General features: G+C 41.0%; 1 protein-coding gene across 2 annotated transcripts in view; it reads right to left on the bottom strand.

The window, feature by feature from the left end:
• Nucleotides 1-26552, bottom strand: part of DSG2 (desmoglein 2) — a 45309-nt gene that overhangs the window by 15199 nt on the left and 3558 nt on the right. For both annotated transcript variants that reach the window (XM_034762818.1, XM_034762819.1), the window contains exons 2-6: nucleotides 9883-9918; nucleotides 8349-8483; nucleotides 4143-4304; nucleotides 3813-3957; nucleotides 468-622 (exon numbers count right to left, since the gene is read on the bottom strand). In XM_034762818.1, the coding sequence (XP_034618709.1) occupies nucleotides 468-622; nucleotides 3813-3957; nucleotides 4143-4304; nucleotides 8349-8483; nucleotides 9883-9918 (633 nt within the window). The remainder of the gene's footprint in view (nucleotides 1-467; nucleotides 623-3812; nucleotides 3958-4142; nucleotides 4305-8348; nucleotides 8484-9882; nucleotides 9919-26552) is intronic.

Genomic DNA, 26552 nt, shown 5'->3' with positions numbered 1-26552 from the left:
ATATAAACCCACAAAATCTAGGGCCAGCTCTATGTACCAGCAGTCTTACAGAATCAGATCGTGATCCTTGCAGTTTGCTCACATGATGGAATAAGGAGACCCCCTTGCGCCCCCCTTTGATTGCTACTCATACTGTGGGCAACAATGTAGTGGGGACAGACAAGCTGTTATTGGGCCAATACTCCCCTCCTGTGCAGTTGAGTATGACTGGGTGAGCAGAGCCTTAACTCTTAACCCAAAAAAATGCACCAGCCAGCACAGCTGAGCAGACACAGAGGGAGAAAGCCAATCTAGGAAAAGGGCTATGCCTTCACTTCCAGGAGGGCCATGGAGATGGAGGTTGTGGGTCAGAAGCTCTATGTATCCAGTCCTCATCTAGTAAACAGGACGAAGCAGCAATGAGGGAAGAGGGCTGATATAGTGTTGTTAAAACTCTGGGAAAGAGCCAATATAAAAGTGTAGTTTACCTCTCTGTCAAGGTATAATGTTGATGTTATAATCTCACCGGTGTTTTTTAGAATACTGAATGAATTAGAATTTTCAAGAATCTTGAAAGCAATTTTGGAATTTAGATTATTCGGCTCATCTGCATCGGTTGCATTTATCCTCATCACAAGTGTACCTGAGAATTAAAAAACAAAACAAAACAAAAAACCCAAATAGATTTATATTGCCCTTGTTTATGTATTGGCAAGTATCATTTATAGAATACAAAATGGAGAGTTTTCAGAACCACTTAACTGTTTTGTGTTGTACTTCTAATTACTGCTTTTATTAAGAGTTGGAGAAATGTCTTATTTAACACTTTCAACAATGTCATTAGATAGTGTGTACAAGCAAACAAATGCACATCATGGATATACATACTAAAACAGGGGCAGACAAACTTTTTGGCCTGAGGGCCACAGTGGGTTTCCAAAATTGTATGGAGGGCCGGTTAGGGGAGGCTGTGTCTCCCCAGACAGCCAGGCGTGGCCCGGTCCCTGCCTCCTATCCGACCCCCCAGCTTCTCACCCCCTGACGGCTCCCCTGGGACTCCTGCCCCATCCAATCCCCCTGTTCCCGGTCATCCCTCCCAGGACTCCTGCCCCATCCACCACCCCCTGCTCCCCGACCACCCCCGGCCCCTCCATCCGTGACTGCACCCTGCCACCCCATCCAACCCCCCTCCCCATTCCTGATTGCCCCTCTGGGACCCCTGCCCCATCTGACCCCTGTTCCCTGCCCTCTGACCCACCCCAACCCCTATCCACATCCCCACCCCCTGACCACCACCCCGAACTCCCCTGATCTCTATCCAACCCCCCCTGCTCCCTGCCCCCTTACCATGCAGCACAGAGAACCGCAGGCTGCGGCTCTGCAACTGTGCTGCCTGGCAGCCTAGAGTGTTGCGCTGGCAGTGCGGCGCACTGAGGCTGCGGGGGAGGGAGGACAGCAGGGGAGGGGCCAGAGTAGCCTTCCGGGCCAGGAGCTCAGGGGCCAGGCATGAGGGTCCCGCGGGACAGATGTAGCCCGCGGGCTGTAGTTTGCCCACCTCTGTACTAAAGCCTCAGTAGATCAGAAGAGACAAATGGCCTAATATGGGTGGCCTTTAACTAAAAGTTTTTAAAAAATGATAGAAACTGCATGGGTATAATTTAATACAAACAGAAAACAGAGACAAAAAAGTCTGTTTAAATCATCTGCCCTATCTCCCATGCCTGACTCTCTAAAACAGGTTGCCTGTTGAAAACAGTCCTTTGACCATTATATATGTGTGCCACTGCCCTCCGATGTCAGTGGCACACATACATAGTCAGAACTACTCATTTATATATCATAGGCTTTATACTGCTAGCATATGATGGAAAGTCTCTTTTAGCTCAAGTGTCAGGAGTCTGTGCTTTTGAAGAAGGCGGATCTTAGTTCAAACTGGGGTATCCAGTTAGACACTTAAGTCTATATCTAATTTTGCCTGAATCCTACCTGATTTTCAAAGCTGATCACTAAACAGCTCCCATTTGAATTGAGGGAGCTCAGCACCTCACAAGAGCAGACCCTCAATAACCTCTTCCTTATGATCACCATCAGGCTGAAAAGGATACAGTGTAAAGGATTTATCAAACTGTTTTCCCAAAACACTCTTTTCTTAACTACTGACAACACGATGTTTTCACCTCCCAGAAGCCTGATCTGAAAACACTGAAGTCAACAGACAGACTGTAATTGACTTCAATGGGCTTTGGATGAGGCCAGCAATTGGTAGGGGTGAAATATTCCTCTCTAACCTGCAGTTAAACATGCAAGTGAATATGCTTTGCCTGATGAACTGAAATGGGAATGAGGATATGTGATCCACTCCTGAAAGCTGAATTGGAATGGGGCTGCAATCCCTGCACACCATACCGCTCACCTGTATGTTAGTATTGTTCAAGATAGATGCTAGACTTTTAAGGATGTGTTTAGCATTTAGACTCTATAAAATACTTGTAAGTTGCAGCATGCATTATTAATTTTACTTGTAACATCTTTATCCCATGCTATACGTTAATATGTAATTTTTACTTTATAACTGTAAAAATGCTTGCTCTGAACTTGTGAACCCAGGCAGAAGGAGGGGGTTCCCTGCCCATCGAGAAGGACTATCAAAACTAAGTGTGCTATTGTAGAATATTGTGATACAAAGACAGGGCTAATGGCACTCTTACACCCATGAAGGTGCTACGTGCAAGAAAAATCATCCCATCACCTTGAATTTTGGAAGAAGGAAATAAACATATTTGACATAAAAAAAATCTTCATCTCTTTGCTGTTTGGACTCTCACAGGGCTGGAGCTAGGAAACAAAAGCAGAGATCTCTAGGGCTAACCTGGATTAGCCCTAAAAGACATTCAGTGCTAACAGATTACAACTCTGTCACCTATTGGAACCATAGACTGTAACTCATTTGTGTATACATGTTGCCTGCTTTAACCTGTAAATAACTCTCCCATTTCTTTTTTCCTAGTTAATAAATCCTTAGTTAGTTTACTATAGGATCAGCTACAAACATTGTCTTTAGTGTGAGATCTAAGGTACAAATTGACCTGGAATAAGTGACTGGTCTCTTAGGACTGGAAGCAACCTGAATCTTTTGTGATCTTTGGAGTATAGCAACAAAGTATCAATCCATCCAGCTTGCCTGGATGGCAAGATAGACTGGAGTGTCTGTAACTCTATGGTAAGGCTGTTACAGTGTTTCAGGAGTTCACATCTGTTACTGAGCTGGTGAAATCTAATTATAGAACATACAACCCCTTTGGGGTGTCTGCCTGCTTTTTGACAGTCTGCCCTGAGATTGGCACTCAGAATCGTGAACCACTCCAGACATCGTGACAGTGCTTGTATCTGCTGATACAAAAGTGTCTGGGGTCAGGATAAAGATTTTGTATCATACTGCAGGCCTAATGAAGCAAAAGTCCCTATTGCTTTTCAGTATCTGTTGGAGGTGGACATGAAAGCCTTATGTAGTGTTAAGAGTGCTATGGGCTATATGAAATGATAAGGAATGCAGGAGACTTTTCCTTTAAATTATTTCCATGCTTTTCAGGTTTTGAGTTGATGAGGTGTGTCCTGATGCAACCCTAACTGTCACTAAAAAGTTTGTGTCTGTTTACTTTCAAGAGTCTTTTTCCTGAGAGAATAAGTAAAACCAAATATACTGCTCTAGTTAGGAAGTGGTGAAAAGCATACCATACAGGACTGTTATAAAAAAAGTAATGGCAGGAGGGGTTAAGTGACCACATAGCACCATTATTTAATATGTTAATACAATTAGAAAAATAGTATTTTACCTGATTCACTTAACTCTTCAACAGAGCCAGTAAAAACTTTCTCTGAAAACACTGGGTAATTGTCATTTATATCATCAACTTGAATTGTCAGGTCTATTGGCTCTTCCATTTTTCTCCCATTCTGATCAAGTGCATGACCTCTAACCTGAAATAGACAAATAAATAACAGGAAAATAGGAATATCCCCATTGATATAAATTGTTAAATTATCACTTTGCATTGGAGAAAAAGTCAAGAGACATTAAAACAAAGAGATGGCAATTAATTTGAAAAGTTAAAAAGAGAGCACATATAGAAAAAAGAAAGTTATAGCCCACTAATTCAACTTACCAAGAACATTGGAGTTTTTTCTCGGTCAACTCTTTTTGTTATGCTCAGTTCTCCAGTTTTTCCATTGATAACAAACAATCCATAAGGTGGTTCTGTCACTCCCTGGCCAGAAATTGTGTAAGTAATTACCACCTCTGGCTCGTATTCATGATCAGAAGTTATCTAACAGGAACACAACAGGAATTAACAGAGTTAATTGCACTCAGTAAATGGAAGTTCTTTAAAAAACATATATAAACATACTATGGACAACAAGCAAGTTATAGTACATGCCCCAACTATGTAAAGGAAGCTATGGTGCATTCTCTTTAATTTTCAGGAAAAAAAAATGTTTAAAAAGGACAAGAAAAGATGCTAGTTATTTATTGTAAAAATATGAGCAACTACAAAATTAAGGTCTAGCTTTTGCCTGGCCTTTCTTTGGGTGCAAAGAGGCAGTGAAGGATGCAAGGAGCTGGAACCCCACATGTCCTGTGCAAGGACAGAGTGCAGGTACTATTCCTTCCAACAAAACCTGAGAAGCACAAACCACTCCAAAAGGGGCGTGGAAGAGGAGAATCACGGCCTCTCCCACCACTCTGTAGTGACTCTCAGAACTAACTGGGTATGCCACAGTGAATGTTCTGTACCATCATTAGGAACGTAGCAATTTTGTGCACTTTGCTGTGTCTCTGGGAGCCTCCTGAGGGCATGTCTACCCTTACCTTCCGAGCGACTGGCCCAGCAGGGGGTCGATTTATCGCATCTAGTGAAGACGCAATAAATCGACCGCCAAGCGCACTCCTGTCAACTCCTGAGAAGTGCAGGCGGAGTCAACTGGGGAGCGTCAGCAGTTGACTTACCGCAGTGAAGACACCGCAGTAAGTAGCTGTAAGTATGTCGATTTCAGCTACGTTATTTTCGTAGCTGAAGTTGCGTAACTTAGACCGACTTAGCTCGCTTGCCCCCCAGTGTAGACCAGGCCTGAGACATAATCCTTCTCAGAGCTGTACCTACAATGCAAATTATACAATCTGGTCCTAAAACTTTTGCTTTATGTCATTATAGGCAGGGCTGACAACTTTTAAAATTAATTGCCATCATTGTCTATTATTAAGATTGCCCAACACTTCCTATTATAAGATCCTCTTTTCAGTTGCTTATAGCTTTGCCAAACTTAAACCATTTGGCTAAAATTCTCCATGTTGGGTGTTTTCATCAGGTTGAATTTTTTTTTAAAGTTTCAGCCAAAACAGTTCAGCCATTTCTGAGAACATGGTTGGGAAAAATATTTTGCAATATTTAAAATGTTCTAAGGATCTATTTTTGAATGGATCTCGTGCCCTCGTGCTAGGGACCAGGGGCATAAAATTTGGTATGAAGGGTTGTTTTTATGTCAAGAATATGCCTTTTTCAGTTCTTATGAAAAACTGTCCAAATTTGGCCAAGTGAAAAGCCTTTGAAAAATATCAGTTCATGCCCATGCTTAGTAGACATTTCTTAGAGTTTAGTAGCTGAATCTTCTCAAGATTCCAGACTTAATGAGCATGCTTCATCCCCTCATGGTTCCTATGTATGGTGGAGTATTATCATGTGTCATCACCACAGAATGACTGAGCATGCTCTGGTAGCCCAGCGCTAAAAGGGCAAAGTCAGACTTCCCTTGTAATTAATACTCTGGGCTGGGATCATGCTGGGCACTGTAACTGAGAGAAGAGAACCTGGCTGTCAATGACCGTCCCCTGCTGGCACTGAGGAAGCATGATGGAGGAAGCTGCCTAATTCAAATGCAGAGGGGACAAGAGCCAGACCCAATGGAGAGGGAATGGAGTAGATCAGAACAAGGAACTGATGAGACTGGCATGGGTGAGGGAATGAAACTCTGACTAGAAGTTGTGGGGAAGGAGAGGCTGGGGACTGGCTAGACAGGGAGCCTGGGTGTGGGGGGAGGAGGCAGGGGGACTGGGCCTGCTTGGTCAAGGAGACAGAGCTGGTGAGGGGATGACTGGAAGCCAGTTGGCGTGCATGGGGGGGGGGGGGGAACACTAAGATCAGATGAAAAACTAGGAAACTGGGGAAGGTCTAGGACTGGCTGGGCAAGATGACTGAGACTGGGAGGAGAGGTTGAGCCTGGGACTCAGATGGGGAGCCTGGAGTGGGAGACAAAAGTGATTGAGCAAAGAGATTGGGATGCGAAACCTGATAAGTGGAGACTGGGATAAGAACATGGTTGGGGTGGGAAAGAGAGACAAGTTTGATTAGACAGGACAGAAGTGGGGAGGGAAGGAAACAAGAAGGGTCTACATTCACCACAGCACACCTCCCTTGAGAGACCAAAATGGAATCCAAGATTGATGAATCTCACCAGTCCTCTGCTGTCAGCAAATATCTGTGAATGCCACTGTCAAATGTGCGTTTCATTCCCTTGTAGTTCTGATCCACACAAAGGATGAAAAACTATTATTGCTATCAGTTACTCCTTTAGATCAAGTGCCAGAGAACTGCACAGTGAATCTAAAGATTCCAATCCTGCGGTTGTCATTATACCACATGATGGAATTTCTGTTTCTGATGTTTGCTTTTTTAAAAACCTAAGAAATTACATGTTAAGGCTGCAAAGTCAAGCACTCAGAAGTCAGGAAATGGTCCCCGAGTGTATGCATTATGACAGTATTTAATTACATGATATTTTTTCCACCGGGCCACTTAAAACAAGTTTTTCACTCGTGGTCACTAACTGTGCATTCCTCATTTTCTGGGTGCCCAACTTGACACTGTGGGTTCTGATTTGCAGTAGTGCTGAGCACTGACAGCTGTAACTGAAGTCAATAGAAGTTGGTTGCTATATAATACTAAGTACTCTGAAAAATTAGGTCTTACACATCTTATTCATCATGAGTGGTGTGGAGAAAGTGAATAAGGAAAAGTTATTTATTTGTTCCCATACTATAAGAACTAGGGGCCACCAAATGAAATTAATGGGCAGCAGGTTTAAAACAAATAAAAGGAAGTTCTTCTTCACACAGCACACAGTCAACCTGTGGAACTCCTTGCCTGAGGAGGTTGTGAAGGCTAGGACTATCAGGGTTTAAAAGAGAACTAGATAAATTCATGGAGGTTAAGTCCATTAATGGCTATTAGCCAGGATGGGTAAGGAATGGTGTCCCTAGCCTCTGTTTGTCAGAGGATGGAGATGGATAGCAGGAGAGAGATCACTTGATCATTACCTGTTAGGTTTACTCCCTCTGGGGCACCTGGCATTGGCCACTGTCAGCAGACAGGATACTGGGCTGGATGGACCTTTGGTCTGACCCAGTATGGTCATTCTTATGTTCTTAAGTGGAGCACCCAAAATAATGAATACTTTTGATTTTAATCTCTCTGTGCCTCTGCAGCCCATCTGTAAAATGGGGATATCACTCCTCCACACAGAGTGTTATGAAGATAGATTAATGTTTGTGAAGCTCTCAGATACTCTAGTGATGAGCACCATATAAAAGTCGAAAGGAAAATTAAAAATTCCTTCTTCAGAACAGAGTTTGAACAATGTGCAGTAAATAAGACCTGAGGCCACATATTTAATAATGGAGACACACACACACACACACAGTTCATTAATAAAGCACCATCCTTCCTGTGCACCGAATGAGGCGGGGTCATGTGGAAAAACATACTATTTGATCATTTAATTAAATACTGTATCATAATGCATACACAGAAGGCAGGAGGGGCAAATTAAGGCCAACCAACATTAAGCAGTGTCCACAGACACCTTTTCTAAAAACAAACAAACAAACAAAAAAAAAACATTCAAAGAAACACTGTAAAATACAGGAACTTGACACATATACTAAGTACTGCACAAATAAAGTTGTTCATATGTTGTGTAGAACTTACAGCAACTGTTACATTTGTTTGATTTTTAGTTATTTATTACATATTATTCATTGTTGAACAGATACATTGGTGAAGAAAACCCCAATTTTGTAAGGCATAATAAGAGCAACAGTTACTGTTGGCCTAATCTTGCAAAGCATTCACGCTCAAAATACCATTGTTGAGATCATTGCCAAGGTAACATTTTCTTTAAATTGCTGGCTTAAAGAATTGGAGGGTGTTCTTAATGGTTTGTGTGTTTAGAGTAGGCCCCAGTCATATTTTACATGCAACAATGTACTTTCAATAATGTTCCCCATCTTACTGTGTTTCAGCTGTTCTCTGACTTACTTTAGCAATTGGTTTTCTCGTCACACTGTCATCCTCTTCCAAAACCCTAGCAGGTGGAACAATCCATTCCCGCTTTTGTCTGATTTTACTATTCTGATTAGACAGATGGTCATTTTTGGCAGCTTGATTAAAAACCTATGAAAAAAGCAGGTTTAAATTCCAACATTACATTTTAGCCATTAAACACTAATACTTTTCTCAATTGACCACTACTGTGTCCAGAACTTCTGGATGTCATTTTCTGCATGTAATTTTAATTAAACAGGCTGATTGTTTAAATTTACACTCTGTTTCTACCCTAGATTGTTTTTCCTAATAAGTATGGTTTATTTTAATCATAAGGGTCAGACTCTTCCCTGAAAACCCACGTAAGAAAGAAATATGTCTTTTTCTTTTAAAGGCTCACTTAAAAAGGCCAGGTTTAAAATAAATAAATATAAATTATGAGATCACTGGGAATTAGTCAAATCTCTCAGAATGGTTGTGAATTAAAGTGGTGGCTATCAGACCAGAGGAGAAAGTTATCTATGCAGTCTATTTTAAAGATCTCAGAGTCCTCTCACATTTTCCTGTTTACCTTCCTCTCAAACCTCCCTCACCCCCATCAAACAACCTCCATCTTCTCTTTTGCTGCTCCTTCCACCTTGTCCATAGAGCCAGAGCCCTCCACATTCATCCTCCCACTCGCTCTTTGTCACCTGTATGCCATAATCTTGTCAAACTCAGAGACTTGTGAACTACTTGCTTCCACTACCTTATCCTCTTTCCCATGGAGACCCACCTGTTTTGTCCCACTGCTTGGCTTACTCAGTGCAGTGGCTCTCAGTATCCAGATTCAGATCTGGGGTGGGATTCATGACGGAGTCTTAGGTCCTAAAATGGCAGCTCGATGCCTAAATTCAACATACAGACACCACTGGCATTCACAAAACCACTGCTTAGCTACTGCCTATTCCTGGAGGTGCTTAAACTCCCATGGCACCCAAGTTTCCTCCATTAAAATCCCAGAGGTGCCTAAATTTTGGTTGCTGAGCATGAAGGCAGCTCCCTAACTTGACACTGCTGAGCAGTTTGGTTTCTTACTCGTGCCTAAGCCCCAGTGGGACTCTCAGACTAGGTATTCACCCATGCTTTCAGGGCCCAGTGCAGTAGGAATGCTCTATGCATAACTAAAACTGCACAAAAGATGGTGGTGGTGAAGTGCCTAAGTCCCCTTGTGAATCTCACCTTGATACCAGCCACCTTAATACCATTAACTCAGAGAATCTCTCAGTTGATTAATCTCAACCATAATATTCTAGGGAAGTTTTCTCCCAATGGAAAATAGCATTAATGTTGATGGGTTTAGGACTGGGCCTATTCAACTATATTTCCGCAGTAAGCAGTAGATATACTGACTTTTGTGTTGTGTCTACATCAAAGCAACTCAAGCTATTTACTAGTTATAAGTAAAGTGTTTTTTTCTTGTTTACTGTTTGCTCAGAAAACCTTTTCTACACATGGACATTGTATTTATTTCTCAGCCATTGCCTACCTCTACGTGAAGTCCATTTCCAAAGTTCAAACAGATCTGTCAAATAAATGACATAGTAAACGTTATTCATTCTGCATTCATTTAATGGCATTAAGGTACAGCTTATACAACTGCACCCAAAACAAACTTCAAAATATAAAAACAAGTAAGTATCTGATATTGCAAGGCAGGGTGGATTTGATTTAAATCAGGATTTAAATCACTAGTCCGGAAAGACTAATCATGGATTTAATCATGGATTTCTACATAAAAGTGCATTCTTGTTGGTTGTTATTACCTTACTACGTTTTTCACAATTCAGAGATAGATGTGGGTTTCATTTTTAGAAGGTACACACTATACATTTTTAAGTGATTTATTCTGAAAACTTTTCAGATTCGTTTTACAGCTATATCAGAAATTGAATGATTGTTTGGTAATTTCATTTACCAAAAGGTAATTGAAGCAGATATTTATGAAGTCATTGGGAGGTGAACTATTTCCAATTCAACAGGTTAATCATTAATATTTGGAGGATTTTCTTGCCATGCTGTATTAGGAGGAGAACATCACCAGACAGACATTTAAATAGTTTTATTTAACTAAAACAACATTATGTATTCTGGATTTTTTTCTTCAACGGCAAACATATAATATTTTAACAAAACAAGCACATGAATTTTTGAACTTAGTTAAACATTCAAGTTTTTTTTTATTATCAGGTTCGTTTTTGTAAAAATTGTTTTTAACTAAAATAGTTAAATGAAATTTTAAAAAAATTACATCGACTATGTCAGCCAGGTCAACATGAGAAACTTAAAATGTTGGCTTCTGCAGCTAACTCAGTCATCTTCACCTTCATTTTCCTGTTTGTTCATAATTTGGAATAGAAAAACAAGCTTTCCTGCTTTTTCAGGTCCCAAACAATTTCTCAATTTGGAATGAATTAGTCCAAAGGAAGAAAATATTCTTTCTACACCAACAGAAGAAGCTACTGCTGTTAAAAGTAAGATTATAGCTTTAACAGTGTCTGAATCCAAGTGCTTAAGTGACTTCCACCAATTCACTGGTGTGACTTTCTTTAAAAAGATCATCATCAAACATATTTCTTGAATGCTTCACCCTTAGCTCTGAAGTTTATTATAGTTGGCATTTGTAACGATGCTGGTTCTGGCGGGACCCAACTGAAAGTGCCAATTCAGGACAAATTGCTTAAACAGGGCAATTACAGCCCAAGGCTGGGGTTTTTCCACTTCTAAGGCAAACCAAACCAGCCAGACAAAGAGGACTTTGGTCTCACCTCACTGGCTAACCACAAGTCACACAAGCAATTCCCTTAGACACTCCAGTTTTCCAGTATCACCACCAGTGCCACTTGTTATGGGGACAAATGGTTATGAAAACCAAATACCCCAATAAAAGAAAAAGGTTCTCCTGATCCCAGAGGACCAAGCCCCAGACCCAGGTCAATATACAAATTAGATCTTACCCACAAATCACGCTGTTGCCAATCCTTTAGAATCTAAAATCTAAAGGTTTATTCACAAAAGGAAAAAGATAGAGAGGAGAGCTAGACTTGGTTAAATGGAATCAATTACATACAGTAATGGCAAAGTTCTTGGTTCAGGCTTGTAACAGTGATGAAATAAACTGCAAGTTCAAAATCAAGTCTCTGGAATACATCCCCAGCTGGGATGGGTCATCAGTCCTTTGTGTAGAGCTTCTGTTTGTAGCAAAGTCCCTCCAGAGGTAAGAAGCAGGATTGAAGACAAGATGGAGGAGAGGCATCAGCCTTTTCTGGTCTTTTCCAGGTGTAAGAACACCTCCTTGTCCTTACTGTGGAAAATTACAGCAAAATGGAGTCTGGAGTCACATGGGCCAGTCCCTGCATACTTTGCTGAGTTGCAAGGTGTATTTGCCTTGTCTCAATGGATTAATTGTATAGCTGATGGTCCTTAATGAGCCAACAAGCAGGCTAGACAGCGCTAACACCATCTTGTCTGGGAAGTTTCCCAGAAGCATAGCATAAGTTTGAAATAGAGACAGTATAAAGCCAATATTCATAACTTCAACTACAAAATTGATACACACATATAGACAGCATAATCATAACCAGCAAACCATAACCTTGTCTTAAGACACCTAATTTGACCCCCTTTATACAAGATTTGGTGCCACTACAGGACTTTGGTTGCAACCATTTTATATATGGTCCCAGTTCAAATCAATAACGTGACAGCATTATGGAGGGATGATTGCTGGATGTCCATGTCATAGCCAACTCCTTTTCTTCAGTTTGACACTGGGATCGAGTATTGAGAATATTTGCAAGAAAATGAGCTAGATATAGTGCTTGTCCCATTCGTTTTTTTAATGCTTGTAGTTTAAACTCAGTCATTGCAGATTTCTCTTTTTAAGATCTCACTCAGTTCCTTCCAAATTTCAACAGCATCAGCAATAAAACAGCTATTTCCCTGCATTTTGTTCAAGGCTTCAGGGTACTCAGCAAGTGTTCAACATTTCTCTTAAGCCCAATTTTGAGAACTTTGGCTGTGACAGTGCAATCTATTTTTTCACGATTTTGTTCACAAACTGTTATCAGATTAGGCTAGTTATTGACATAGTGCTCAAAACAGTCCACTACTGAGTTCCAGCGCACGTCTTGTGGGAGAGTTAGCTTGGTTCCTCTCACTTTTTTCAGAGCAGCTGCTGCTGCAAAGTGGTTGTTATGGAAGTATTTTGCAATTTCAACAACATTAGCCTTTATTTAGGGAACACTGAAGTCTTTGGCTAGGAGATGCATCAAATGAACACTGCAACCGTATGTTATTAGCTTGGAACTCTCTTCACTCTCTTCTAAATAATTTCTTCTTATCTTGGATACATTTGCAGCATTGTCTGTGACCAAGCTGCGTACTAGACATTTGAATTTTTTTTCAGTTTGTTATAGCTTTTACTGCTACTTTTTGTAAGTATTCTGCTGTGTATTTCCTGATGTATCAATTGTTTCTGTAAGGAAGACATTCCCTCTTCTATTGTCACACAAGCACAAACAACAGGATCATTGTGGACATTGCTCCACCCACCAAGACTCAGGTTAACAATTTTACCCTCTAGACCTTTGGCACACTGTTCAATTTCTCTTTCATACACTTTATCCAGCAATTTGCCTGTGACATCTGCTCTGTTGGGTGGACTATATCCTGGTCTTAATGACTGAACCATGTTAAATGAGGTGTGGGTTCTCAATCATACAGAAAGGAGACTTTGTTGCATAAACAAACCGGGCAATTTTTTCATCAATTATCTTTTTTTGTAATCTGCTGGTTCTTATCACAAACTTATCTATGTTTTTTTCTTCTTTTTGCTACAGCTGATATACTGTGGCTATGTGATATACATGATGTGACTGAAACACTATCATTGGCAGATAACTCTGAAACTATAGAAAATGATGGTGATCTTGAAGGTAGATTGTCTTCAGAATCCTGTATGTTGAGGATGGAGTCTCCTAAACAAAATAAAGCAATGCAGTTATTTAATTATTATTAATATACTGCTCATTTAGTATTACTCATTGCATTCACTGACAGTACTACTTTAAAGGTGAAATTGTAAAAGGAAGATCTGCCTATTTCAGCTATTTATTTTTTTATCACAACTGCATCTAAAATGATAGTACCATAGAGTAACAACTATATTTTTTGCTCAAACATGAGAATTCAAGAATAGTCCAGAAGGAAGACAGGCAGTCGTTAAGAAAGAAGTATGAAATAAAAAAAGTTTACCAACCTGAAGATCCTGCATGTTCAGACATGTTCCTTTCATCATCTTCAACGCAGCTTCTTCCTGAGAAGGAACACTTCTCATGATGTTGTTTCATTCAGGCAACCAGGCCTTGCATTTCTTTGTTGCACTGTTTGCATTTTGCACACATGCCTGTCTTACCCACAGGTAGAGGGTCTCTTTTACCCTGCCTGCTGCCATTACAGGTTTTCCCTTCTAGCGAGAGAATGGTATGGTAGATCTCAAATCAATGAAGGCTACACTCAGAAAGACCTCAAGACTTCTGGAATATGCTGCTCAAACAGTTTCACTTTTGTTTCTACTGCCTATCCCACGCTTCTCACATTTATCTCCAGACTTCTTCTCCTTGTCCAGATCTATTCCGCCCCCAACAATCTTCTATTCACTGAACTTTTTGAAACTTTGTACTTTTAGAGAGAGGTAAGGGATTGACTCTGTGTACATAAATTTGCATAGGGACAATAGGGTTGATATCTGTCATTTCTCACCTCTATACATTATTTATTGATTTAAAAACATTTTTGCTGTTAACAAGCATGTTATCTCTGGAGACACAAATCCACAGTTTGAGAACTGCAAAACTAAGCATCTCTGATGGTATCTTCTAGACAGACCCATTGGGTAGATAGAAAGATTAACCTAAGTCATCTATACAGAAGCCTTTGGAGCCCCATAAGATTGGATCCCTAATCCATGAACTATTGGAACTCCTTTACAAAACTTTTCTTAAACATTACATGAATATATTGTCTCACACTATAGAATTATGTTATATGGGGGGAGGGATAGCTCAGTGGTTTGAGCATTGGCCTGCTAAACCCAGGGTTGTGAGCTCAATCCTTGAGGGGGCCACTTAGGGCAAAATCAGTACTTGGTCCTGCTAGTGAAGGCAGGGGGCTGGACTCGATGACCTTTCAAGGTCCCTTCCAGTTCTAGGAGATGGGATATCTCCATTAATTATAATTAGAATTTATAATCCCTATTCCATGTTGAGATATCTTTGAGCTATAATGTATCTATCTTTAGATAGGTTTTTTCCTCAAAAAGCATTTTATCAAAAAAATCCAATTTAAATATAAAAGATCCTATTTAAATAAAAAAAAAAATGATTTTTTAAAAAAATAATGGATTTTTATCCATCCTGATTGCAAGTCATGTAGATGCTTTTGAAAATTTTACCCACAGTCTATAAAGTATACAAATATTTTATAATTAGAAAATTAAATAAGGTTAGGATCTTTGCAAGTTTCTCTTTTAAGAGAAGCAGGAAGCAAGCAAGAATTCATTAATTCTCTTCTTCTTATGTATAAGTGATCACCTCTTGGTTCAACAATAAGTCAATGGGAGCCTTTCATTGACTCAGAAGGGTGTAGGATCAGGGCCATAATGCTGAAGCCAGCAGTATTAGGGTGAACCTTTGTCTCTTCTGGAGTACCTCTGCCCTGTTAGGCCAGGGATCACGTAGGAGCATCAAAAAGGTTTCAAGTAATGTCTTAAGGTAAGGATATATCAAAATAACTTCTTCATTTATACTTATGAAGTGAAAGAGGTAATTCTGTGCCTAGAAACCTTTACAATAATAGCCTTCAACTCCAAATCCTATACCCTAAAATGTATTAGATAGTTTTTCCAAACACATATGTCAATAGTGTGTGCACAGTTCAGGGGAACTGCACCTGCATTCCCCCTCTGTGGTCCCTTAAGGGCACCCACTGAAGACTCCCAGCTCCTCTCTTGGGCTAAGACCCCATCTCTCCCCCTCCTGTTTTTTTTTAAGGCAGCTCCCTGCATTACATTGTGATAATCCCAGAAAGTCAGACTGCCTAAACAGGCCAGCATCTTTGCTTTCCTTCTGAAGGCTGTGAACAGTATAATTGCACACAGTTACAAGTCACCACACAACTCTTTCTAAGCAAAAACATTTATTCTTAAAAGGAAAGCATTGACGAGAAAACATCTTAAAAACAATAAAGAAACTACATACATGCTAAAAAGCTTATCAGAGGTCACCCCATCTCAAACTTCAGGATGTGGTAGATGTCAGTTCTCCAAAACCCACAACTGGGTTTTGCCTGTGAGAACATAAGAACAGCCATACTGGGTCAGACCAAAGGTCCATCTAGCTCAGTATCTGTCTTCCAACAGTGGCCAATGCCAGGTGCTTCAGAGGGAATGAACAGAACAGGTAATCAAGTGATCCATTCCCTGTCGCCCACTCCCAGCTTCTGGCAAACGGAGGATAGGGAAACCATCCCTGCCTATCCTGGCTAAGAGCCATTGACGACCTTGTGACACTGCACCCCATATTCTTCATATGATATATTTTATGCAACATAACGCACATGAAGTGTCATCGGAAAGGTTATGGTTTGCTGAATATGATTATCCTATTTGTATGCATGTATCATTTTTGTATGTGAAGTTAGGAATATTGACTATGTATCTGTATTATGAATGTGTTTATACTAGGGAATGCCCACTAGACAAAAGGCTCTCAGTCTAGATGGCTGGCTGGGAAGGGCCCATTCAAGTTAATGAACCATTAGGGAGAACAATAGGCCTTAGAAGAAGCTTATCTACCACCTGGGGGCCTTCCTGAGGATGCTGCAGACAACCTCCAAGTAATGGGTGCTATGACACTACAGGGACATGTGACTAGGTCACCTTGTGCTAGACTCCATCTTGGGATATTAGTATTCTTCCACTGGCTGGCGTGGGAACCAAGCTTTAAAACAAAGGGTTCCCATCCCATGCAAAAGCTATACAAGGGAGGGGAGCAACATCATCATGGGTCTTCACTAACTCCCCACCCAAAGACACTCCTGGAAACACCTGAGGAACAAAGACTGAACTGGGAGGAAGTGCTGGACCCAGGCTAAAAGGATTTTTAGCCTGAAAATGGAACACCCTAGGGATTCCAAGCTATAAGCAAGTGCAGCTTGCCCCTTAAGAAGCTGCAGCCTGCTTGTATCATCAATTAGGGTGAAGGTTTGCTATTCATATCCGATCTGTAGTATATTAAGCTTAGATTGTGTTTTTGTTTATTTGCTAGGTAATCTGCTTTGATCTGTTTGCTATCACTTAAAATCTATCTTTTGTAGTTAATACATTTGTTTTTCCTTTGTTTAAAACCAGTGTGTGGGAGTCATAACTCTGAGTAGAAAGCAGTTATGTATTCCTCTCCTCATTGAGGGCGGGGGCAAATTTCATGAGCTTACACTGTACAGTTCCCTGTGCAACACAAGACAGTATAATTTTGGGTTTACACTCCAGAGGGGGTGAGTGCCTGAGGAGCTGGGAAGTTCCCTAGCTGGAGCCTTCCCATTGCAGGGCTGGTCACAGCATCTGCATGTAACTGCAACTGGGTGTGTCCCTAGCTACATGTGGGATAGGCAGTTTGTCACAGCAGTACAATGTAAAGGGAGCCCAGGCTGGTGGGTCGGGGGGGCTCAGTGGTACCCCAGTTCCATGTGGCACCCCGGAGGGAACCCATCACAGTACACATGTATCATATTTGTATCCAAAGTTATGAATATTGACTATGTATCTTTTTCACATGTAGCTATTCCTGTGAACATTAGGCAAAATGCTCTCAGTCTAGATGGTTGGCTGGGAAGGGTCCATTTAGGTTAATGAGCCATTAGGAAGAAATAACAGGTGGTAGGAGAAACTTAGCTCCCACCTGGTGTGCCTTCCTGTGAACACTCCAAAACAGCCCATCGGGGATGGCTGCTGTGACTCTACAGGGACACATGACCAGGTCACCTGGTGCTTGGACTCCATTTTTCCACTGACTGGCATGGGAACCAAGCTTTAAAACAAAGGGTTCCCACCATATGCAAAAACTATACAGAGCAATAGAGTGACATCATCTGGGTTCTTCATTGACTCCCCACCCAAGAAGACTCCTGGAAACACCTGAGGAACAAAGACTGAACTGGGGGAAGTGCTGGACCCAGGCTAAAGTGATTTTTAGCCTGAAAATGGAACACCCTAGGGATTCCAAACTATAAGCAAGTGCAGCTTGCCCCTTAAGAAGCTGCATCATGCCTGTATCATCTCTTTGGTTATGAATAGGGTGAGAATATGCTATCTATTTAGTATATTAAGCTTAGTTTGCCTTTTTTATCTACTTTGATCTGTTTTCTATCCCTTATAATCACTTAATATCTATCTTTGTAGTGAATAACTTGTTTTTGTTTTATCTAAACCAGTGTGGGGGGAATCATAACTGGGGGGGCAGAAAGCTTGTTGCGTATGCCTCTCCACATTGAGGGAGGGGGCGAATTTTATAAGCTTAGGCTGTACAGTTCCCTGTGCAGTGCAAGACGGTATAATTTTGGGTTCATACTCCAGAGATGGTAAGTGCCTGAGGATCTGGGAGGTACTCTAGCTGAAGCCCTCCCATGCAGGGGCTGGTCATAGCATCTGCATGTAACTGCACCTGGGTGTATGCCTACCTGTATGTATGCTGGTGAAAGTGCAGGCTGGAAGACTTTGTAGCTTGTCACAGCAGTACAGTGTTAAATGCAGCCCAGGCTAGTGGGTCAGGGGGCTCAGTGGTAAACCCAGTTCCAGGTGGCACCCCACTCACAGACCTCTCCATGAATTTGAGTTCTTTTTTGAACTCTGTTATAGTCTTGGCCTTCACATCTTCCTCTGGCAAGTTCATAACTGTCTCAGATTTAGAATGAGAAGCCAGGCCAGGAAGTTCAGCTGTTCTTTACACAGCTTGAGCCTTTGATCTTGCCTCTGGAAACAGGTAATCAGCAGACAACGACTCACTCCTCAGGGTGAAGCTTCAAAAGATGGCATTTTTGCATTACCAGAGGTGGGGGAAATTTGCATTAATCTCTTCCTAGGTATTTCTCAAGAAATTCACTTTACACTTATTGTCCCAGTGTCCATTATTATCTGGCACATTTTCAAAATTCCTTTGAACTCTCAGGCCTCATATTACATCTTCCGGGTTACAAACAATCCTGGCCCAAAATAACACAAACTTTGCACTTAATACAATAAGATTTTTCAAGGATAGTTGCAGGAAACTACTATAGCTGTCACAGTTTACCCAAAGATCAAGTTTACCCAAAAGACATGGAAAGATCAATGATGTCCACACATATTCTTCCCTTTCAATTATTCAACAGATTCTAGGGTCTTAAGTATCTCTGAAATTATGTTTTTCCAATAGTGATATAATGTAGTTTCTCTTCTGGTTTTAAATCCACCTTACATACTTGTCTACATAGACATAATGGATTTCAAGTGGGTGTAGGGTGTTATTTAAGAGCTATTGTACTGTAACTCCTCGCTTAACGTTGTAGTTATGTTCCTGAAAAATGCTACTTTAAGTGAAACGATGTTAAGCAAATCCAATTTCCCCATAAGAATTAATGTAAATAGGCGGGGTTAGGGTCCAGGGAAAATGTTTTTACCAGACAAAAGGCTACACAGACACTATAAGTTTTAATCAAACAATTTAATACTGTACACAGCAATGGTGATTGTGAAGCTTGGTTGAGGTGGTGAAGTCAGAGGGTGGAAGGGGGTGGGATATTTCCCAGGGAATGCCTTACTGCTAAATGATGAACTAGCACTCAGCTGAGCCCTCAAGGGTTAACACATCGTTGTTAATGTAGCCTCACACTCTACAAGGCAGCAGAAATGGAGGGAGGGGAGACAGCATGGCAGACAGAGACACATACCGTGTGAGAGAGAGAGAGATGCGCATTGTCCCTTTAAGTACACGGACTCCACTCTAAGTACACTGCCTTTTTAAGTAGATCAGCAAGTTGAGACAGCAGCTGCTGCCAGCAAGCTCCCTCCATTCTGAGCCCTGTCGTGTATCCCCCCCCCTGCTCTGTGGAGAGGGAGGGCAGGAGTGGGGAGCAAGAGCAGAGGGAGGGAGACACCCTGACATTAGCCCCCCTCCCCAATCGCCGCCACCTCCCACACAGAAGGATCCTGGGAACAGTTCCAAGGCAGAGGGCAGGAGCAGCACATGGCAGTGGGGGGAGGGACAGCTGAACTGCCCGGCAGTTGATAGCCTGCTGGGCAGCTGCCACACAGGGAACTTAGGGGAGCATGGAGCTGATGCGGGGCTGCCGGTCCACCCTGATTACAGGCTAGCTCCAACAGACTGCTCTTCCTGCAAGCAGTGGACAAAGCAGGCGACTGCCAAACAACGTTAGAAGGGAGCATTGCGCAACTTTAAACGAGCATGTTCCCTAATTGATCAGCAACGTTAACTGGGATGACGAAGTGAGGAGTTACTGAAGGGAATGGAGCTACACTGTTTTACCAGCTGTGGATGTGGCCCCTCATGTTTAAACTGACACTTTAGAGAACTTTTTTCTTCCATTTCTGAAGACAGCCGAGTATTTTTCTGGTGTTAATAGATTAAGTCAAAAAGACCACTGATCTTATGTTCACCTGACCCTTTTTTCCAGATTTATCTCACTGTCCCAAAGATTTTGACATCAAAAGTCCTCAAAAAGGTGCAACAATATTAGATATTTGGAAATTAAGGGCAAAGGAGTTAAATTGTTGGAGACAGTGAGATTATTTAGATTTTGGACCCTGAAAATTTGAGGTTTTTTTTTTTTTTTTTTTATAAAGAGGGCGATTAGATTAACTCTTTTCCTCTAGCCCCCTAGATTTGGCACCCTGGAATAATTTTTGGCTTTGTTAGTACCCATGATATGACAATCTCAGGCATGATTTCAGATTCAAGTCATTCAGTGAGTTCTTGGTCTTCTCTTCAACTGGGATCTAGACTGTGACTGAGCTCTGCAAGTTCATTTCGCCTCTGATTCAGAATTAGTTGCTCTCGGTTTCTCTACAACTATTCTTTCAACTTCTGTAAGAAGCTTTATTTCTTTTCCCACACTATTTAGTGGGTGCTGTTGGGAGATTGGACTGAATGTTGTCTCAGGTTAAGAACCAAAAATCTGTTTCTGAAGAGGGCTTTTCTGGCATATGTATCCTGAAGGATAATTCTGCCAGTAAAAGCTGGTTTAATTTGTGCAAACTGGAACTGGATGCAGAAACATAAATTGGGTATAAATTCAGGGTGGCCACCCCAAGAAAGAACCTGAAGTCTGATATTGGGAGAGGTGCAACAACCAATGCATTTACTAAAGGGTAACAGAAGATGCAATCGCAATACCTGAACAGTGACAAAAATGCTGGCAGGACCTACAGAGAGAGCTGAACATCTCCCTACGCTTTAAAACCCCACAAAAACTTTAAATACAGGAACAAAAGACTGGAAGTGAATAAAAGTTGGGAACTATGCAGCTGAGTCAGGAAATGGCATTCTCTCCCATGATTGGAAGGCAGTGCCCATAGCACTAGAGTAGCCTACAAAGGCCTGCTGTAACTCACCCTACATATCGTCTAGCATATCCAATCATCTTGTGGACACATTGGCTATGTTACTACCCTCCCAACTAATCCCATACTGCAACGGAGAGATTGGTGTGGAGCCTCAGCTCTGTGACAGGGATGGAGATGCAGAGTTCCCCTTTGTGTAACTTCCTTGCTCCTTGGTCACGACACACAGCAAACAAAAGCATTCTGGTTATGTAGAGGGCTGCGGATTGGAGCCATAAGGCCCTGATCTGGTTATTCTGAAGTCTTTCCAATGTGTTCAACGGGAGCTTGATCAGCAACCCAAGACAATGTTTAGTAGAGCAAAAACTTTTACCCCCTCTGCTAATATCAGTTTAGTTTGCAAAGAAAAGAATCTGCTGCTGCACAAATGAGCATGCAGCCCATGGAAATCACACTTCACTGACAGAATATGAAACATACAAACAAACTTGATGGATGAAATCCTAGCCTCAGTGAAGTCAATAGGAGTTTTTCCACGGGTTTCAGTAAGGTCACAATTTCACCCAATGAGTAGAAAATGTACACTTGGAAGGATACATGAGTAGGCTGTTACAAAGTAAAATTAAATGCATGCCTCAATCATGACTGTATTTTCTTTCATTAAAAATGCATACAAAGCCTCCAAAAATCTGTCTCATAAGTTTAGATTGTAAACTTTTTGAGTTAGAAACTGTATTTTTACTTTATATATGCAGAATGCCTAGCACCATGGGATCTTGATCTTCAACTGGAGCCTTTAGACTACCTCCAGTACAAATAGCATCCATTATCAAAAGCCGTATCACTGGCTTTTTGTCAAGGAAGCAGTTTGAAGGGAAGAATATGACTGCTTTATGGGGGAGAACCTAGTCCCATTGATCTCAAAGGCAAAATTCCTATTGAGTTTTATCAAACTAAGATTAGTCCTATGCGCTTTCCTAAAGGGATTAAATTAATCTAGAATTCCAGCATTTCTAAAACTTAGATATTTCATATTTGCTTTGTGTTACAAGTATCACTGAGAAAAAATTAAGCTTGTGACATAATGAAGTTAAGTCTCATTGTGATTAGAGACCTTTCCAAACACAAAAATTCTTTCTTATGTGTCCAAATTTTTGACTATAATGCTAAACACATACACATGTTCTTAACTTTGTGCATGGAGGGCTTGCTTTCGCTGGGCTTGGGCTCAGGATCAGAGTCAAAGGGACTATTTAGCCATATAAAGATATGCATATGCATAAGTGTTTACAGGATTTTACTTAGTGCTGTGAAATCTGTGCTCCATGTGTCAGTGTATTGGATAGTGCCAAGAGGGGGCTGTAAAAATCCTTTGATAGAGAGATTATCCAAGAACTAAAATGAGAAATTTAACCTTCTTCTTGTCCATTGCATAACAAACAGAAAAAAAATCTTTTGGATCCACTTTTTATTTTTAAGAAGGCTTGAGGTCCACATATAAGATTTTGCAGGCATTTCCAGATCAGCTGCCTAGCTAGCCATTTGCCGATGCTTTCACTAGCACGACAACTAATAACGAAATTGACAAGTACAACTTAGGGCAGGGATTCTCAAACTTTTGTAGGGTTGACCCCTTTCACACAGCAAGCCTCTGAGTGCGACCTCCCCTTATAAATTAAAAACACTTTTTAAATATATTTAACACCATTATAAATGCTGGAGGCAAAGTGGGGTTTGGAGTGGAGGCTGACAGCTTGCAACCCCCCACATAATAACCTCATGAGCCCCTGAGGGATCCTGACCCCCAGTTTGAGAAATCTGGATTTGGGGCCAGTGCCAGGCCTTCTAAAATCTACAGCCGCGCCCCAAAGGGCTGAATGAGAACTCCTCAGGTTGAGGGCATCTCCTACACCCTGTAGACAGAGTCTCTGCATTGGCTATAATGTGAATGAATGAGAGAGGTGAGCTTGCAGTGTTCCAGTAGCCCCAGTACTCTGCAAAACTGATACAAAGTGGCTGCAGCCACATGGAATAGCTGCCACATCAGCAGCAGATCATCCACACTGTGCTCTTCATGTGATTTTTTCCTCCTTAACTGCTCTATATTCTATTTCCATAGAGCCTGAATGCTTGGGCTTTGTGCAAGTAAAGTGAAACTCAACCCATGTATATAACCATAGGTTTGCCTCAGATGTCTTATTTTTTTGAAATTTGGCCTTTATGTTTTTGGAATGGGGGAAGGGTTGAGAATATCCCCACCACAGGATTTTTTTTTAAATCAATACATTTTAAAGACTAAGTAAAAATAAATAAATAAATAAACAAAACAAAACAAAAAAACAAACACCAATGTGCTAAGTTCTCATACCAATGAGCACAGATAGTTTTAAAACTGCATTTAAGTCAATGTGAAGTTTAGATCTACCCACATGTGTGTGTGTAAGGATGGATTCTGAGAATTGCTGCATACTCAGTTTCCACTGAAACCAGTAGAAGAGTTGAAGCCACTTGCTACCTAGGTGAATCAAGCCAATAATGATTAAGAATCTTAACTTGTTTATGTATTTCTTCATTAATAAACCTTTTAAAGCATACACCTTTTCATTTTTGTTACCATTTTAAAAGTTTTGGTGAGGTTTTCTGAGTGTAGAGAGAGTTTTAGTTCTCCATGTGAATCTGATGGTTTACACAAGCCCCTTTTTGGCACTGTTGGGTGACGGAGATCACAACCTCTGTTACTTTCGAGTAGGTGCATACATTGTTATGCTACTCCTGACCCAGGGCTGGTCTGCACTAGAAAATTAGACCGACCCAACTACATTGCTCAGAGGTGTGAAAAATCCACAACCCTGAGCGATATAGTAAAGCTGACCTATGTCCCCATATAGATACGCTAGGTCAACAAAAGAACTCTTGTCAACCTAGCTACCGCCTCTCGGGAGGTGGATTACCTATGCTGATGCAAGAACCCTCCTATTGGCGTAGATAATGCTCATATAGACGCTGCGCTTCAAATGTAGATAAGCCTTCGGCCTCCCTGGTAGTCAGACTTCACGTTCTATCTCTGAGGTGCTCCACCTGGCACTGTCTTGAATTTGTCACCACACCCAATTCCAGTCATTACAAATTAGATCAGGTTTTATTGGCAGCATAGAGGAAAAAAAGACAAAAGAAAATCAAAGCTGGTTAAACAAAATATTTTTATTAAATTAGAATTAAAATCAAATCTGGCAGGTCACTACAAAAAATGCCCCTATGGGTAGGTCTATACTGCATCTGGGAGTGAGCCTCCCAGCCCAGTTCACAGACTCGTATTAGCAGGGCTTCAGCTAATATGCTAAAAATAGCTGTTTAGACATTGCGGCTCGGACTAGAGCTTGGGCTCTGAAGACTGGGTGGGGGAGGCCTTCAGAACCCAAGCCACAATGTCAAAGGGTCATCTACTCACCTATTTCTAGCACACTAGTGAGAGCTCCACTAGCATGAGTCTGCGGACATGCAGGGTACATATACCCTAAATGGCCAAGACTTAGTTACAGGCTATTGTTTAAGGAAACTGACATTACCTAAAAGCACTTTCCGTTGTGGTCTCCCTGCGCTTAGCACCATGGCCAGTGGGTCCATGGACCCATTGTCTCTCTCAAGCCCCAGCATGTTTGAAGAAAGATGCGTATCCACCCCAAGGAAGTGTCTGTTCCAGGATGGATCTTTGTTTTTACAGGAAACAATCCTCCACAGACACCATTTGCCTATTTCACAATCACAAACAGAAAAGTGTTGTTTCAAGTAACACTAATATTAAGCAACAGAGTCTCAAAGGTGCCACAGGACCCTAACAGAAGTATTGGGAGCATAAGCTTTCGTGGGTAAGAACCTCACTTCTTCAGATGAAGTGAGGTTCTTACCCACGAAAGCTTATGCTCCCAATACTTCTGTTAGTCTCAAAGGTGCCACAGGACCCTCTGTTGCTTTTTACAGATTCAGACTAACACGGCTACCCCTCTGATACGAATATTAAGCCAACTTTTATCAAAAATAAATGAAACCAGATTCTATATTTGAAATTCATCCCCAGAATTCTCAATATTCTTGTAATTGTTACAATTACAATTTTTAATCAACATACTGACCATTCTAAGCCCCAATCCTGAAGTTTGTTCTATACAAATGGAGTTCTATGCCTGTGGGCATCCACATGGGTTCAGGAGGTCTGCCTGCATGAAGCCTGATGCTGGATTGGAGCCCTAGTTTGTAACTTATTATTCACACTATTACTTTGAATGACATACAGTACCTAATAGTCTGAATGGTAATGTTTGTAACAGAACTCAAAGCAAAAGGCAACATGTCATATTATAGGTAGTGATAATATGAAATATCTTGCTAGAAATCTAGCCAAATACATTGCATATTCTTGTTTGCTAATGCGGACATTATCTATCATATCAGATTAAAATACCTGTGTTATTTCCATTGAGTTAGTGATACAACAATATTTTAATGTAGGACTCCCACAAAATTTCCCTGTGATTAACTATTTCCCAGCAATGCAGGACTGAAGAAACTATTAATTTCCATTTAAACAATATCACTTTCTCAGAACCGCACTCAAGTAAGTGGGCAACATCTATGGCAGGAGTAATTTTGCTGTAACTAAAGACAAGGTGAATGAACTTCATTAAAAGGTAGGAAACTCAACCAAAGAATCTCTTCCATTTGGTAGCAAACTTTTAACGAAGACCCCCAGGGGCTCCTCCAGAGAATCACAGCTTTGAGTTCACAAATGAACTAGTCACTCTGATTTCAGGTGAACTGTCATGGCTCATTTATATTAACATATTTAAAAAGTATATTCTGAAATTTGACAGGCCAGCGTAACTACCGTTCATGCCAATGGAGTTACGCGCAGTGAGAGAACAAGTTCTATGAAGGATGCATATTATGGAAGCTACAGAATCTTAAACTGTATGACAATTTGCTTCCTTAAACTTTTTGCATCTTCGCTGAACAAGTTTATTTATAAATCAGTGACACAGCACGGATGCACTGAGAACAGAACCTGGCCATTGGTTTTCCCCGTGGAGGTTGCAACCTACCAGGGAAATCACAAATAGGTGTCAAGAGGGAAATTACCCTGCTCTTACCCATATTTTTAAGTGGGAGGTGAGAGGAGTCCTGCGTCGATTTTGACTAGATTGGAAGCTCAGGGCAGGGTGTGCCCTGATAGGGAACCTTTGCAAACCATTGTATTATATAAAATGTCTGAAGTGTATAAATAACCTCTCTTGATACTTTTAAAACAATGGATTGCAGTAAAATAGAAACAAAACACCAGACAGTTAAATATGCTAAGTGGGATTGACATCTTTTCATTTAAAGAGCCGAAAGCACAGATTTGATCCGATTGACTGATATTTTGTTGTTTTGTTGTTTGTTTTTTATTGGTAGAAACTTTTAAAGGGCTGTTGATTTAATATTGGCACTTCCTTTGTTAGTGAAGAGTGATGTTTCCAAATAGGTATGGACTTCTGAATTTCTGTTTTCAC

This window comes from Trachemys scripta, chromosome 2 (assembly GCF_013100865.1).
Source record: "Trachemys scripta elegans isolate TJP31775 chromosome 2, CAS_Tse_1.0, whole genome shotgun sequence".
In the NCBI taxonomy this organism is placed as follows: domain Eukaryota; kingdom Metazoa; phylum Chordata; order Testudines; family Emydidae; genus Trachemys; species Trachemys scripta.
The sequence above is the reverse complement of the archived record's forward strand: the minus strand, read 5'-3'. Positions and strand labels throughout refer to the sequence as shown.